The sequence below is a fragment of the Prinia subflava genome, chromosome 4 (genome assembly GCF_021018805.1).
Source record: "Prinia subflava isolate CZ2003 ecotype Zambia chromosome 4, Cam_Psub_1.2, whole genome shotgun sequence".
Lineage (NCBI taxonomy): Eukaryota > Metazoa > Chordata > Aves > Passeriformes > Cisticolidae > Prinia > Prinia subflava.
The window spans coordinates 54,354,689-54,368,120 of record NC_086250.1 but is presented as its reverse complement, the minus strand read 5'-3'; the positions used below and the strand labels follow the sequence as shown (position 1 = coordinate 54,368,120).

The 13,432-nt window shown below is 40.0% G+C and overlaps 1 protein-coding gene across 1 annotated transcript in view; it reads right to left on the bottom strand.

Annotated features, from left to right (window-relative positions):
• The window catches only part of TUBGCP6 (tubulin gamma complex component 6), a 49,088-nt gene extending 37,348 nt beyond the window's left edge, over positions 1 to 11,740 (bottom strand). The window contains 16 exon segments of the mRNA XM_063396808.1: positions 253 to 338; positions 1,650 to 1,740; positions 2,374 to 2,644; positions 3,121 to 3,188; positions 4,808 to 4,914; positions 6,131 to 6,220; positions 6,593 to 6,652; positions 7,014 to 7,079; positions 7,563 to 7,689; positions 8,327 to 8,395; positions 8,593 to 8,697; positions 8,774 to 8,871; positions 9,527 to 9,623; positions 9,937 to 10,071; positions 10,975 to 11,047; positions 11,396 to 11,740. Of these exon segments, the coding sequence (XP_063252878.1) occupies positions 253 to 338; positions 1,650 to 1,740; positions 2,374 to 2,644; positions 3,121 to 3,188; positions 4,808 to 4,914; positions 6,131 to 6,220; positions 6,593 to 6,652; positions 7,014 to 7,079; positions 7,563 to 7,689; positions 8,327 to 8,395; positions 8,593 to 8,697; positions 8,774 to 8,871; positions 9,527 to 9,623; positions 9,937 to 10,071; positions 10,975 to 11,039 (1,535 nt within the window). The 5' untranslated portion in view covers positions 11,040 to 11,047; positions 11,396 to 11,740.
• Between the last annotated feature and the right edge of the window lie 1,692 nt (positions 11,741 to 13,432).

Sequence of the window (13,432 nt, the reverse complement as noted above, 5' to 3'; positions counted from 1 at the left end):
AATTAAATCTGACAAAGAAAGTGAAGGCTAGCACAGCCATAATTCTTACAAATTTTTTGCCTTTAGAAAGGCAAAAGGTTGTTGCTGGTGTACACACTATTACCTGGATTACATGTTGAAAATGCTATGTGTGTGGGCATGCTATTTGTTTCAAAATCAAGGTTTCACAGGCAATTTGCCATATTTGCCACACTTAGTATTTGATCTTAACATGTTGTCAAAGGGCTCTAAACACAAAACATGCAAATTCACCTTTGAAATCCAAAACGAACAGAATGTCTTAGTGCAACAGCAGCAGAAAGAGCAGCTGTGGGTGATGCTGCAATTCCATTACACACCTGCAAAATACATTTTTCACTCAGAAACAAGGCTGCAAAAGATCATGTCATTTTTCAAGTGTAACAGCTGTATTTATTAATTGTCTAGCAAAAGCCTATATTTGATTATTATGCCATAAACTACACTATTACTTCAAAAGTATGGTGCTATACCAGAAGGCAACTGTAAAAATAGCTTTTCCAGGGGAAGGTCATGTTTACTGGGTCTCTAGATAGTCTGCAAACTGTGCAGAAAAATACACCCTATGAAAAGGAGGTTGTTCCTGAATATTCTGACCTTCCTTTAACATGGCAAGCTGTTCTTTTCTGGAAAATACAATTGGCATATTACTCAGTCAGCCCTTCAGTGTTCAGTTGTGGTGTGTGCTTTGAACTCTACATAAAAGCGAAGCAAAAAGATCCGTTTCTCCTCCTCATTCCTCCTTTGTCAGCACAAAAAGTTAACTTACATCTGCAAATCATTAAAAGTTCCACTTCTTTTTACCAGTAACCATTTCTTAAAATCTATTTATAGGCTCTCCTGCAGCTGTGTGCAGTTTATAATGTCAGAAATTTCTCCCCAGGATCTTCATATGTGACTTTCAAGAGCAAGATGTATTAGAAGAAAGAGGCCAGTGTGGTAGTTCCTTGCAGAAGTGGTACTTTAAAGAGAGCTTTTCATGCAAAGGAAGAGTGACTTATTAGGATGTAGTATCTTTAACTTGTTTTCAGTTCTTCTTCTATGCTCACCTGGGTTTTTACACATAAATATGAAGATGCACCCTCTAAGCCTGCCCTCGTCATTCCTGACCCTGCAAGAATCAAAATACTGAACTAGAATTACTCTGTTCAGAATCAGAGCATACAGCAGAGCTGTTGAAAACACCACTAATGAGTATGTGTGTGCATGCACATGTAAGTCAAAACTTACTGTGTAAACTTTGCACATAGAGATGGGAAAAGTATTGACATTTCTTCAGGTTCCTTGCTGTTGCTTACTGGTGCTTGATACAGCAACTTCTGCTCCCCTTAACCGGAAGACTTCATGCCTGGCTCCCCCATTATTAGGGACTCATTCTGTGACTACCTACAGAAAGTCTGGACAATGAGTGGCCCAAAGATGATTAGAAAGATGGATTTGGGTTAACAGGTATCCCTAAATAGTTGTTTTCTCATCTTGCATCCTCACTCTCACAGCTGAACACATTCTAGCTGAGATTAGTGGATTTGGGAGATAAATAATAACTAGTATCTGGACAATATTGTAGAAGCAAAACGTCAGAGGAATCCAACTCCACCCCTACCCCCAAGCCCAAGGCAGTATATTATTACCTCCTTCTTAAGTATTTTATCAAGGATCACAAACGTACTGCCAAGGGAGAGCAAAGTTTTGTCCTCTTTCACAAGGCCTGCGTAAAAGCCACTGTAAAATAAATTACATGAAGAAAAACTAGGTTAGAGGCAATATTGTCCTCAAAGAGGACACTGATGAAGTGCTTTGCAGTTAGTATTAATTTTGTATAGGTGCTACACATTGGTTCTCAGAAACCTGCTCTAGCAGGAAGATGACAACAGTGGTGCCTGTTAGTCTTCAGCTCCCTAAACCCGTGCATTCTGCACTGGAAGGAAAACAAAAAATGTCTGCTGATATTCAAGAAACAGAGTTCTGTCAAAATTAGATGAAGACAAAACAAAACAGAGTTTCTCAAATCAGAGCTATTTGGTATTTTTTTCTAGCTAAAAGTGAGTACAGAGCTTTAAGACAGCTTCCTAGCAAAATCTCTTTCTAAATTAATAGATTCACAGTCCTATCTCTATTGAAAGAGTTACAGAGAAAAAGTATTCTGGTTATTTCTTTAAAGGATTTCAGGCTATGAGTGCTATACAACACAAATGTCTTTATTTATAAAGGAAGATATTTATAAAGTAACTTTATAAAGTTACTGGCTGTAACTGAGTAGACTGAGGCTAAAAAGATGACCATGGCATAGAGCTAGATGACAGTCTGTACAGAGACCTCTCATCCTCTGTGAAAAATAAAATAAATAGGACTAACCTGACAAGAGCTTTTATTTCAGTTTTGTCCATTTCTTTCACCAGCTGAACATGTTCAGGGAGAAAATGTTCTGAACCTTCAAAGCAAGTTGCTGCTGTTTTGATGGGAGGCACTGGGAACAGAATATTTTTCATGTGCAATTCCAAAAACCTTTCTACTCTGGCAGTGTTGTTGTTGTCAGTTATCTTAGATTCATGTTCTGTGGAGGGATTTGAATTAGCCTTCTTTAATAAGTGCAATTTGGTGCTCAAATTTTGTAAAACTGATGTATCTAGAGAAAAAGAAAGAGGGTTTCACAGGTATTAGTTTCTAAGCAATGTGTTATTATTTGGATATATTTATTCACAAAATAGAATACATCTGTATCCATAGGATGCATATTTACTCCATGCACTAGCTACAATGTTTTCTGATACAGATTAGTGCTATTATGTTTGTTTTACTCTAGTTAAAGGTCATTCATTGTAATAAAGCTTATGCCCATGCTTTTGACACAGAAAACACCATCCTCAAACAATGATATCAAAGTGCTACTTTCTGGCAGGATGTTTGCCAGCTTCAGGAACTTCTTTTCAGACCAGCTGAAGACATGACCTCCAATGAAACCTCATACTGCTTCATCAGTCACTTGATGAATAACTGCTTGTTCAATCAGTTTAATCTATTGGCATTAATTTTAATAAATTTCAGTTTCTATAGATTGAAATCCATTTATCAATAACAGTTGCTTGAATGAAAAGAATCTACCTTCATAAGCCAACCATTTCCAGTAGGGTTTATGGGCTGCTCTCACATTTTGAATAGATTCAACAGCACTAAAAAATAAACCAAATGAACAGTATCAGCAATAATGAAAATCTTAAGAGGAATCATAACTTACCTCAACAAAAAAGCAAAACCAAAAAATCCAACTGAAAATGAACAAGCTTTGATGTCTTCCAAGAATACGAAACAGAACGAGAGTCAATGGGCACATTGCTTGAAAAGATTTACAGGTCAAAAAAGGAAATTGAAGAACACATACAGCATGTACACACATTTACACATTGAGTGAAATCCCAACCCTGCTGTTGGAGGAAGCACACCTGTATGAGTTCAGGAAAATTTTCTCCTGTCTGTCAATGTCTTGCCAAGAGATTTTGTCTACAAAATGTAAAGATTTAATTAGACTGACTCAAAAGCAAGACAATCTGTTCAGAAATTATATGAATCACATACCCTGCTATTCTTTGTGCTGAAGTCTCCTTTTTAGTATCACTGGCATTTGCAGCACTATAGGCAAATGGTCCCATTGCATTAGCTATCATACAAACATAATTCAGGTCATATTAAATCCAGAAGAAATTCCATGTACTTGTAGATTACTTGTAAGGTGCTCAGGAGCAGGACTGATATATTGAATAAGTACGTAATCAACTCTCTATGACACAGGATGATAGCAAACTGAGATACCACAGCTGGTAGAGAAGAAAAAGAGGACATGGAGAGCTTATGGGATATGCTGGGAGCAAAAGAACCAGTTTTGTTCCCTCAGTTTACCAAATGCAACTCAGCCCACAGTCTATGGATACCCACACTGCTCCCCTGACTGATCCAAGCCCTGAGTTTTAACTAACACAGCCAACTGCGAGCTGCTGCCACCAAAGTGCATGAGGAACATTTCTGCTAGAAAAAGCAAAGGACAGGCTACTGAGCTGCAAGAAGAATGAAGGACAGAACATGGAGGTGTGGAGGAGATAGTGCAGACAGGTAGAAAGACACTCTTTAGGTGTGGGACTGATTCAGGCCTAAGGTTCAGAATGCTTTACTAGGTCAGATTCCACCACTATACACACACAGTCTTGGTGCCTCTAAAAAGTGTCTCTAAAAAGAAGTTAGACTTGAAATTTGATTGTCTTGGTCTTGTCTCTACATAGCCAAATGCTTTTGCACCCCAGGCCTCGATGCTCTAAATTCCAGAAACACAAGTATTCCTCAAGACTGGCTCTGCATAGCATCAACTCTCACTGATGAGAGAAAGGTTTCCCCCAGCTATTGCTGTACTGCAGCAGCTGAAGTGGCCCAGGGGTCTGAAGCACTAATCCTGCAGTTGCATACATTCCCAAATACTGGCTGCAGTTAACTGGTATTACCTTCATTACAGCAGGATTATGTCAGCCTTGAGTGAGATGGATTTCCATAGGATAAGGCCTAAGGATAAAATGGCTTATAGTTTTATGCTATAAGATCTCATAACTTGAAATAATTTCAGAAACATAAGTACAGAAAATGTACCTTGGATGACTATTTAAAAATGCAAGTTATACAAAGTAGAAAATACTATATTATAAACTACCATATTAAAAACCTTACTTCAGCAAAATGTTCGAAGCATGCATGTCTTCAATCTCTTTAAAAAACACATTAGTTGTTCTAAATTTCTTTATATGCTTACCTTAGACAAGGTGCCATTTCTCCAGTTATTTGAGGTACAGGATCTCCAAGCAAAGTTTTTACAGTCATGCACACTGATTCACCCAATGATTTCAAGTGGTATCCACCCTAAAAAGTATTTTGTGTCAACCAAGGGACAAGTACTTTTAACATCTCTCTGAATTTCAACATAGAAAATAAACTGTCCTTTTGAAATGTATCCATATTTACAGAAACAGAAGATGATATGCAAGTATATCTAAGTCAACGATTTTTCAATATGAAAACAGTAAGTTAGCAGCCACCTGCTGAACTTCACTGGCATCTCATGATTGAATCACTTTGTCATCGTTCAAGTAACTTCAGAAATCAGTCATTACATTGCCATAAAAACACATGCCTTCTCCATTCCCATCTACAACATGCCATCTTCACCAATCCTTGTGGAACATTCCATAGAAGGCAAATGCATTGTTGTCTAAAATGGCTGTACAAGAGAAATCTCCCACAGCCTGACACTTTTAAGGTGTGGTTGCCTAATAGTTTGGCAGAATTTGGAGAACAAGATGCATTTAAGACTGCTAGGTGACATGCAGGAAGCCATCTATCACCTATGGTGCCATCACACCATCTGTGGCAGGAGTGAATACTTGTTTGCACTTCAGCTAGTAGACAAAAATATCTGTAATAACCTGCTAGACAGAAGGATGATGGAAGAAAGGTCATGCAAAACAAGGTCAAGTGAATCAATTAATCTGCAGCTCACTCTTGAAGACCTTGTTGGCAGCAATATTTCCATACACTTATTTATCTGAAAAGCCACTATTTTTTTAACATGGAGCAGAATAGGAAGTTGAAGTCTACATTTCAAAAGGAGAAAACATTTTAATTGTTTAAAAAAGAATAAAAAGGAGCTCCTAAACAGACTGCATACAGTCATTAAATCAAAAAAGAGGGAATTTTTGAAGTGCTCCATTACTAGGTAAGAGTATATTTAGGCTAAAGGTTTTATAAAATCTCCTGGAGTAAGATACATTTTTAAAAACATTGGTAATACAGCCTATTCACTAAATACATTTAAATGAGTTTGGGACTGTCAAGAGCAGTAGACTAATCACTGTTCACAAGAACTGAACAGATTTGTGGAAGATATGTTTTTTTTGAATGAGCATATGGCTCCTTTGTTTCAAAACTCTAAAGTGTAAGAGCACTGTCAAATCTTAGCCATTTTTGCATTCCTGGTACTCAAAAGAAAGATAAAAATAAGAAATTACTTTGTTAAGAAGTTTCGCTTCCTAGCTTCTAGTTTGCCCTAAATGGCTCTAATACAAAGACCTTTCCTTACCTCTAGGATGACACACAGCTTTCCATTAGCTAGCTGCATCAGGAAATGGGTAAGGTGGGCAAAAACCTCAGGAGTGGCATTCATCTGACCCTAAACCAAAGAAAAAAAATTTAAGAGATGGCACTTTGATTCAAAAACACTGGTAAGAAACACAAACAATCTGAACTACCCAAGTCTGACATGAAATACCAGGACACTTGCCTCTCATTATATCAAACAGAAAGCTGAACTAACTGCATTTAAGGAAAGTGAAAAAAAAAAGCCAACACAGTAATTACACATATGGGATAATCCGTCTTTGCATGTCTTGTTGTAATGAACTTGGGTCAGACTAAAGACTCAAGCATTTATTTTTAGCTTGATCAATGTGATTTTCACTCAGCAATCACAGGACATTAAAACAGCAGGAATATTTTCCTAATAGATTCATGACTGACAACATGAAGACCACAGGTTACTTACTTCAGGGTCACCAATTCCAGAATCATATCCAGAGGAGACAATAACCAGTTCAGGACCAAACTGTTGTAAAAGAGAAACAGTTGTAGCACATCTTTATGTCCTATTTTAAATTTTGTGTGGGATTTCGACTGTAACATGAGCAGTGGTTATTTCAGTTAGAATATGAACACAAATAAGGATTCTCCTTGAATACATTACCCTTTTACACTACTTTAATTTCTGCTGGAGAAGTTGCAGATGATTATGTTGAATATTTAAAAGCTAGAATTCCATAAATACTATTCAGTTGATCATGGCAAGGTCATACCAGCAGAATAAATATATTAACTGTGCTACTGGCAATTATAGCATTTCTGTAAAATATTCAATGGTACCTGCTTAAGAAACACTTAAGAAATACTCTTTGGCAGTAAAAAATTACCTCAAAAGCCATTGGAAGCAACACATGGAAAAACGCAGCAAGATAATCTGAATTTCCCATCCCAACCTGAAAAATATGAGAAACACTGGTCATGTTTTCCAGTTGGAATGATGAATTTTCTAAGGTTCTTCAAGACTTTAGGGAAAGATAGGAAAAGTTAAAGATGAAGGAATCTTATGTAGTTCAGCCAAAACCCCTCTATTTAAGTAAACTGCATAAATAGCCACCATTTTTAATGTTAATGAGCTTCAGCTCTCTGCTAAACAAGGATGGATGTAACCATCTCCTGAAACACTTTTTGATTTGATGGCTAGGCAAGATACTCAAGTAAGAATGAGTGTGTAAATTTTTCTCTCCCTTTTAGTTTTCAAACATTATCGCATTTTGAGCCATATTTTTCCAGCAGACATTCCCCTGACAGGAAGGATATATACTGTGTAAGACATTTGCCAAGCAAGTGAAGAAGTGGACTTACTTAGAAAAAGTATTACACGAAGGATGAATACAAAGCTATTGCACTTGCTTTGTTGTGTTGTAAACAATATTTACCTTATTCCAAGGCAAATTTATGTTAAAACCTTTTCCTTTTCCCAGACCCACAGCATCATAATCAGATTCTTTGAGTGATGGCCAGAATTCCTGATGTTCATAGCGATGCCAAGAAAAGTACAAAACACTGAAAATAATAATAATAAAAAAATCCAATTTGACAGAAAGATTGTGGAAATTACTTTATATCCTGAACCTGGTGACTGCATTACCTGAAAGGAAGAAAATAAAACTATCCTATCGTTTCTCCTTAATTCTCTCAAAGGATTTAGACTGTGAAAATTGGTACAGTAGGTCCTATGCCAAAACTAACCTAAAAATTAACAAACTAAAAATGTCTTGTAAGCATGCACTCCATACAGATCAAATACAAGGAATCTTCAGAACAGCACACTTGTTTCTAGAACCTACTTATATCACTTTTCCAAAAAAAATATAAAGCTCATGTATTTTATCCAACTACTACTTGAAGACTTTAATTGAGAGATTCACGAACAGAGAATAGATGTACTACGTGAATACTGGCAAACCAAGGCAATCATATTGCTTATTTTGTTTGTTATTCTTTAAAGTAGAACAGATTTACATTTTATTTTGATTTAGATATTTCCTTCTATTTTACAACAAATGAAAAACAGACACTAAAATAGCAAGGTGAATGTTTTGCATGATCCTAATTTTAGAAGTTTAAGAAATCTTATTCTCTAGAAAGGCAAGCAATCTTTAAACAGCTAACATTAAAGAAGAAAAGAAATCCTTCAGACCTTGGATCTTCTTCAAATATATATTGAGTTCCTTGCCCGTGGTGCACATCCCAGTCAACAATTAGGATTCTGTACAGATCAGTAAAAGAAAACATTCAGAGGAAGAGCAACAGCATCTTAATCTACAGAAGGTATAAATGAAAGATGTTTTTCTGAACCAAAAGGAACACGACACCCAGAAAGCTCTAGCCATTAATCTAAACTAGTACCATGTCAAACTGTTGCTTACATATGACAAGCTTCTCTAGAGTCAACCCTGCACTTACCTCTGCAGACCATATTTCAGTTTTGCATATTCTGCTGCAATAGCGACGTTGTTGAACAAACAGAACCCGTTAGCTGCATTTCTCTGGCTGTGGTGACCTGGAGGTCTGAACCAAAACTTTGTAAGTTATTCACAGCAAAAGAAATTTTGCTAAGTGAGAACTTCCTCCCGTGTTTTCTTACCTGACCAGCGCCATTCCATTGCGCACTCTTGCTGCCATCACAGCGTCCACCAGCTGCAAGGCTGCTCCCACTGCCAGCCTGGCACAGCGGTAAGTGCTCTGAGGAGGAGAAACGCAGCAGCTTCAACAAGGACACAGGACAGGCTTTGGCATCCCAACAGCAAACTGTCTTGACATAATTCTGCCCCACTGAGGCTATACAAAGATATCTGAAACAGAACTTTACAACACAGGTTCCTTTCCCCTATGGTTACCAGTGATCACCATAATCTTTATAAGGATCTTCTCTGTGGAGCACTTAAAAATGTGAGATGGATGTGTTGATGGGAATAACATGGCATCTTTGAAAATAAGGAATGAAACTCTACAGAAACATGACACAGAAGACTTCATCTCCATTTCATGGCACAACATTTAAGAGCAATTGTTACCAAAATGTGATTTGCACGTCACTAATGGTCTACAGTGACATTTAAGAGACAAAAATAGAGCTAAAATTAGAGTAGTGCATTATACTGGTGTGGTACAATCACAAAATAGATGACAGGACACTTGGGCAATTTAAATTACAGCATTCTACTAAACTAGAAACAGTTAATGATAGTCAGTTAATGATAGTATCATAAATAAATGTGAGACTACAGCAGTAGCAAAAAAATGTATTTTTAATCTTCCCCCTCTTAGAAAAATGCCACTCAGGTGCAGTAACAAACAGTTGTAACTCCCAACAGAGTAAGCAGTTTAACTTACACACCGGATGAAAGAAAAAAGCATCATAATTTTCAGAGATCCTTTTCAGCTCCTCCTCATTCATTGTCTGAGTGCTTTTTGCCACTTCCAAGTGTTCTAAACTGCAGGGGAAAGAGAGATTAACACAACTACAGTAAGCAACTATAGCTATTTTTTAGAAGTTTACTTGTATTCCTATGTATAAATCAGCATTCATTGCATAAGACCTCATAGAGTGAGAATGTAGATTTAGTGGAATAGCAGATTCATAATTCAGCATCTATGCCATTCCCAACATTGTGACACATTTTCCATTGAAATTAATAGAAGCCATTGAATTTTGGAACACTACTTTCAAATGGATCAAAATATAATCAGGAGACATGAGATCTGCTGTTTCATGGAATTAATTTGAATGAGAGTGAAGTTTCAGACCTGTGAACCAACAGGATCTCCTCCTCGCTTCCTTCTCTGGCAGGCACATGGACACATCTTTCCACAAGATGGTAACTTCTAAGCTGCTCATAGGAGGATGAAAGTCTTTCTGGCACTTCAATATCACAAATGGGACTAAAAATAAGCAATCATTATATTACTGTAATATTATACCAGCACAGGTAACTAGCACACTTAATAAAACCTAGCTTTTAACTCCTCATTATAAGAATTCATTACCCTAAAAGAGAAATACATGAGAGTAAAAATGAAAAAAAAGAAATCTTTAAGTATTTTCTGTTTTGAAACTGAGTCAGAAATTGATTCTAAAATATGTAAACAAAAAAGAATCTTAAAAAAACCCAAGTAAACAATACAATAGCATAATTTTTTGTTTCCTCTCTCATTTAAGAGGAAAAGTTGCAATGCTTAACTACAGACACGGACTGCTGCAGTTCAAAGCTGTAGGTTACAATGAAAGTGAACAGAGGGGAGGCAGGTTTGGGAGAGAAGATAACAATGGATTGTTACTCTGAGCACTGCAAAGGAATTCCTCTAATTTATATAAATTTAAGTAATATATCAATTTCTAACTGAATGTACTTGACATGTTTCAGCTGAGTGAGTATATCTACATATTTTTCAAAGGTCAATGATAGTTTAGCTTTATAAATGATTTAATTAGCTTAAAGCACATTACTTTGGGAGCTACTCAGATGCCTCATCCTAACCTCTCTTGTTAAGACCTCCCAGACTAGATACTTGCATTGTCTCAAATCCAGTTTCAGATAATCATTACAGGGCCTAGATACAAACTGTGAACGAAATATATTTTTCCTCCTAAAGGAAAGACTTTCTATTTACTTGGAAATGACAGGAAGTACCTCCAGATCCTTCCTATTACATTTCCAAAAAAATGCATTTATTTGGTACTGCTCTCACGAGTCCTAATAAAGATGTATAAATAAAAATAAACATAAATAAACATAAAATAAACAAAAATAAACATAAAAATAAAAATAAACAGCAGCGACTTACTCATTCCAAAGCAGTTTGTGAGTGGTCATCTCCTCATCATAAATCAGCGCTGTTCCTGAAGCCATTGCTACAGCTGAGCAGAACAAAAACCCCAAGACACGTATTTCACATCACAAATAAACTTCAACCAGTTCCTATTACACTAGACAGTGAGAATATAAGTACAGAGCATATCTGCTTGCATATCTGTACAGTTTTGTACTTTAGACTTTGTACTTATAGAACGAAATCAAAGAGGAACATTAAGGACTCCAGACTGGGACAGAACTGCACCCACCGAGATGGGTGCGGGTTCACCATGCCGAGTTCGAGCGCTGGGCGCGGCATTTCTGGAGCGGGGCACACACGGCTCCCGCACCGCGGGCCGTGGGAGCAGCCGAGGCTCGGGCCAGGCCCCTCCGCCCACAGCACCCCCACTCACCGTGCGGAGAGGCCACACCGCGGCGGGGACAGCCTCAGCGGCAAGCCAGAGCGGGAACAACGGGATTTCACCACCACGCGCACAACAGTGACAGGGATCTGCGGGGTTTAGGGCTTTGTCAGTCTTTCGACAATCCCAGAGAGACACTGAAGAGAGATAGAGGCCGACGGGCACACAGCGGATGCGAGAGCGCTGCCAGCTGTGGGGCCGCGTACCCTGGGCCCCGGGCGCGCTGCGCCCCGCCACTCGCCTCGCTCGCAGCCCCTGGCACAGCCCGGCAGCCCCTCCGAACCAGCGCTGTGGGCCTGCCCGCCGGGCCCCGCCCCGGCTGTGGGCCTGCCCCGGCTGTGGGCCTGCCCCGGCTGTGGGCCTGCCCCGGCTGTGGGCCTGCCCCGGCTGTGGGCCTGCCCCGGCTGTGGGCCTGCCCCGGCTGTGGGCCTGCCCCGGCTGTGGGCCTGCCCCGGCTGTGGGCCTGCCCCGGCTGTGGGCCTGCCCCGGCTGTGGGCCTGCCCCGGCTGTGGGCCTGCCCCGGCTGTGGGCCTGCCCCGGCTGTGGGCCTGCCCCGGCTGTGGGCCTGCCCCGGCTGTGGGCCTGCCCCGGCTGTGGGCCTGCCCCGGCTGTGGGCCTGCCCCGGCTGTGGGCCTGCCCCGGCTGTGGGCCTGCCCCGGCTGTGGGCCTGCCCCGGCTGTGGGCCTGCCCGCCCGCCGGGCCCCGCCCCGGCTGTGGCCCCGCCCCGGCTGTGGGCCTGCCCGCCCGCCGGGCCCCGCCCCGGCGCGCCGGGAGCGCCGCTCGGATCCCGGGCCGGGAGCTCCGCCCTCGCTGTGCCGCCGCTGCTGCGGAGCCGGGGAGTCCCACTGCCGCAAGGGTTTTGGCGTGGAACTGACCCAAGAGCAAAACAACTCACAGCCCCTGGCTGCGTGGCATCCTCTGACATAATGAAAATAGAGTAAGAACTGGACTAAAGGGGTGGCTCCTCCATTTCCGCAGTGACCTGACCCGGGCGCTGACGCCTCTCCTGCCCGTCCGGCGGGGCAGCCGGCACGTGTGAACACAGCTTCTGCGATTATTGACCGCTGCTTCCCTCGCCTTCTACTGGTTTGCCAGTTCATGATAGAAAGTGATGGAACAGGTGTCATCACGTTCAATAACCTGACATAAACCTGCACTTTGGGGGAATGTATCCGAAACCCAGATCATTACAGGTGCGAATTTTAGAAATCTGCTGCCCATAATCTTTCCTTGTGTTTGTTTCAAGAAAATGTAATAGACACTGTGTTATTGAAATAGTGTCTAATTTATGTATTATCACCTGTTACTTTGTTTATTATACACATTTACAAAACTAAAGTCAAGTTCTGTCCATCTTTATGTAGTCTTTAATGTCAGTGTATTGCACTGACCATGAGCATGTTAATCATGTGGATACTGTATTTTTTTAAAAATATTTTGATTCCATTAGTTCCCTGTAGACCATTTGGACAACGGGTAAATTTTATAAATTAACTTTAGTAATGTGTCTGAAAATGAAAAGGGACTTTTCAGTAGCAGTGATCTGATTTATGGCATCCAGTAACCAAATCTTGCGACTGGGGCCAACCATACTGTGTTCAGTTACTTATTCTTCTCTTTATTCCACTTTGATTCCGTCAAAAGCGACCAGCAGAGGGCTGCCTCCTTTCAAAATACTCCAACAGGAGAAAATGAGGTGGATTCATGAAGTTAGGCAAGGGAAAGTTTAGGTAACTGGAGAAAATGGTAGAGTCGATGGTATAGGTAAATACATTAAAAGTAATCAGCTGGATTTGAAACTCGTTTATGCTGGTTTTTGCACATATTACAATGTTTTTTAATCTTAACTCAAAGAAATATTTATCATGGCTGTCCAATTTCAAACAGAGAGTACCTGTAGCACTACCAAAAGGAAGCCCAATAACACTGGGGTTTGAGTTCAACTTACAGTACAATTTAAAAAGAAATTAAAGCTTTATATTCAACTTATAATACATTGCTATTTACAAGATAGGTTTGGCATGAGAA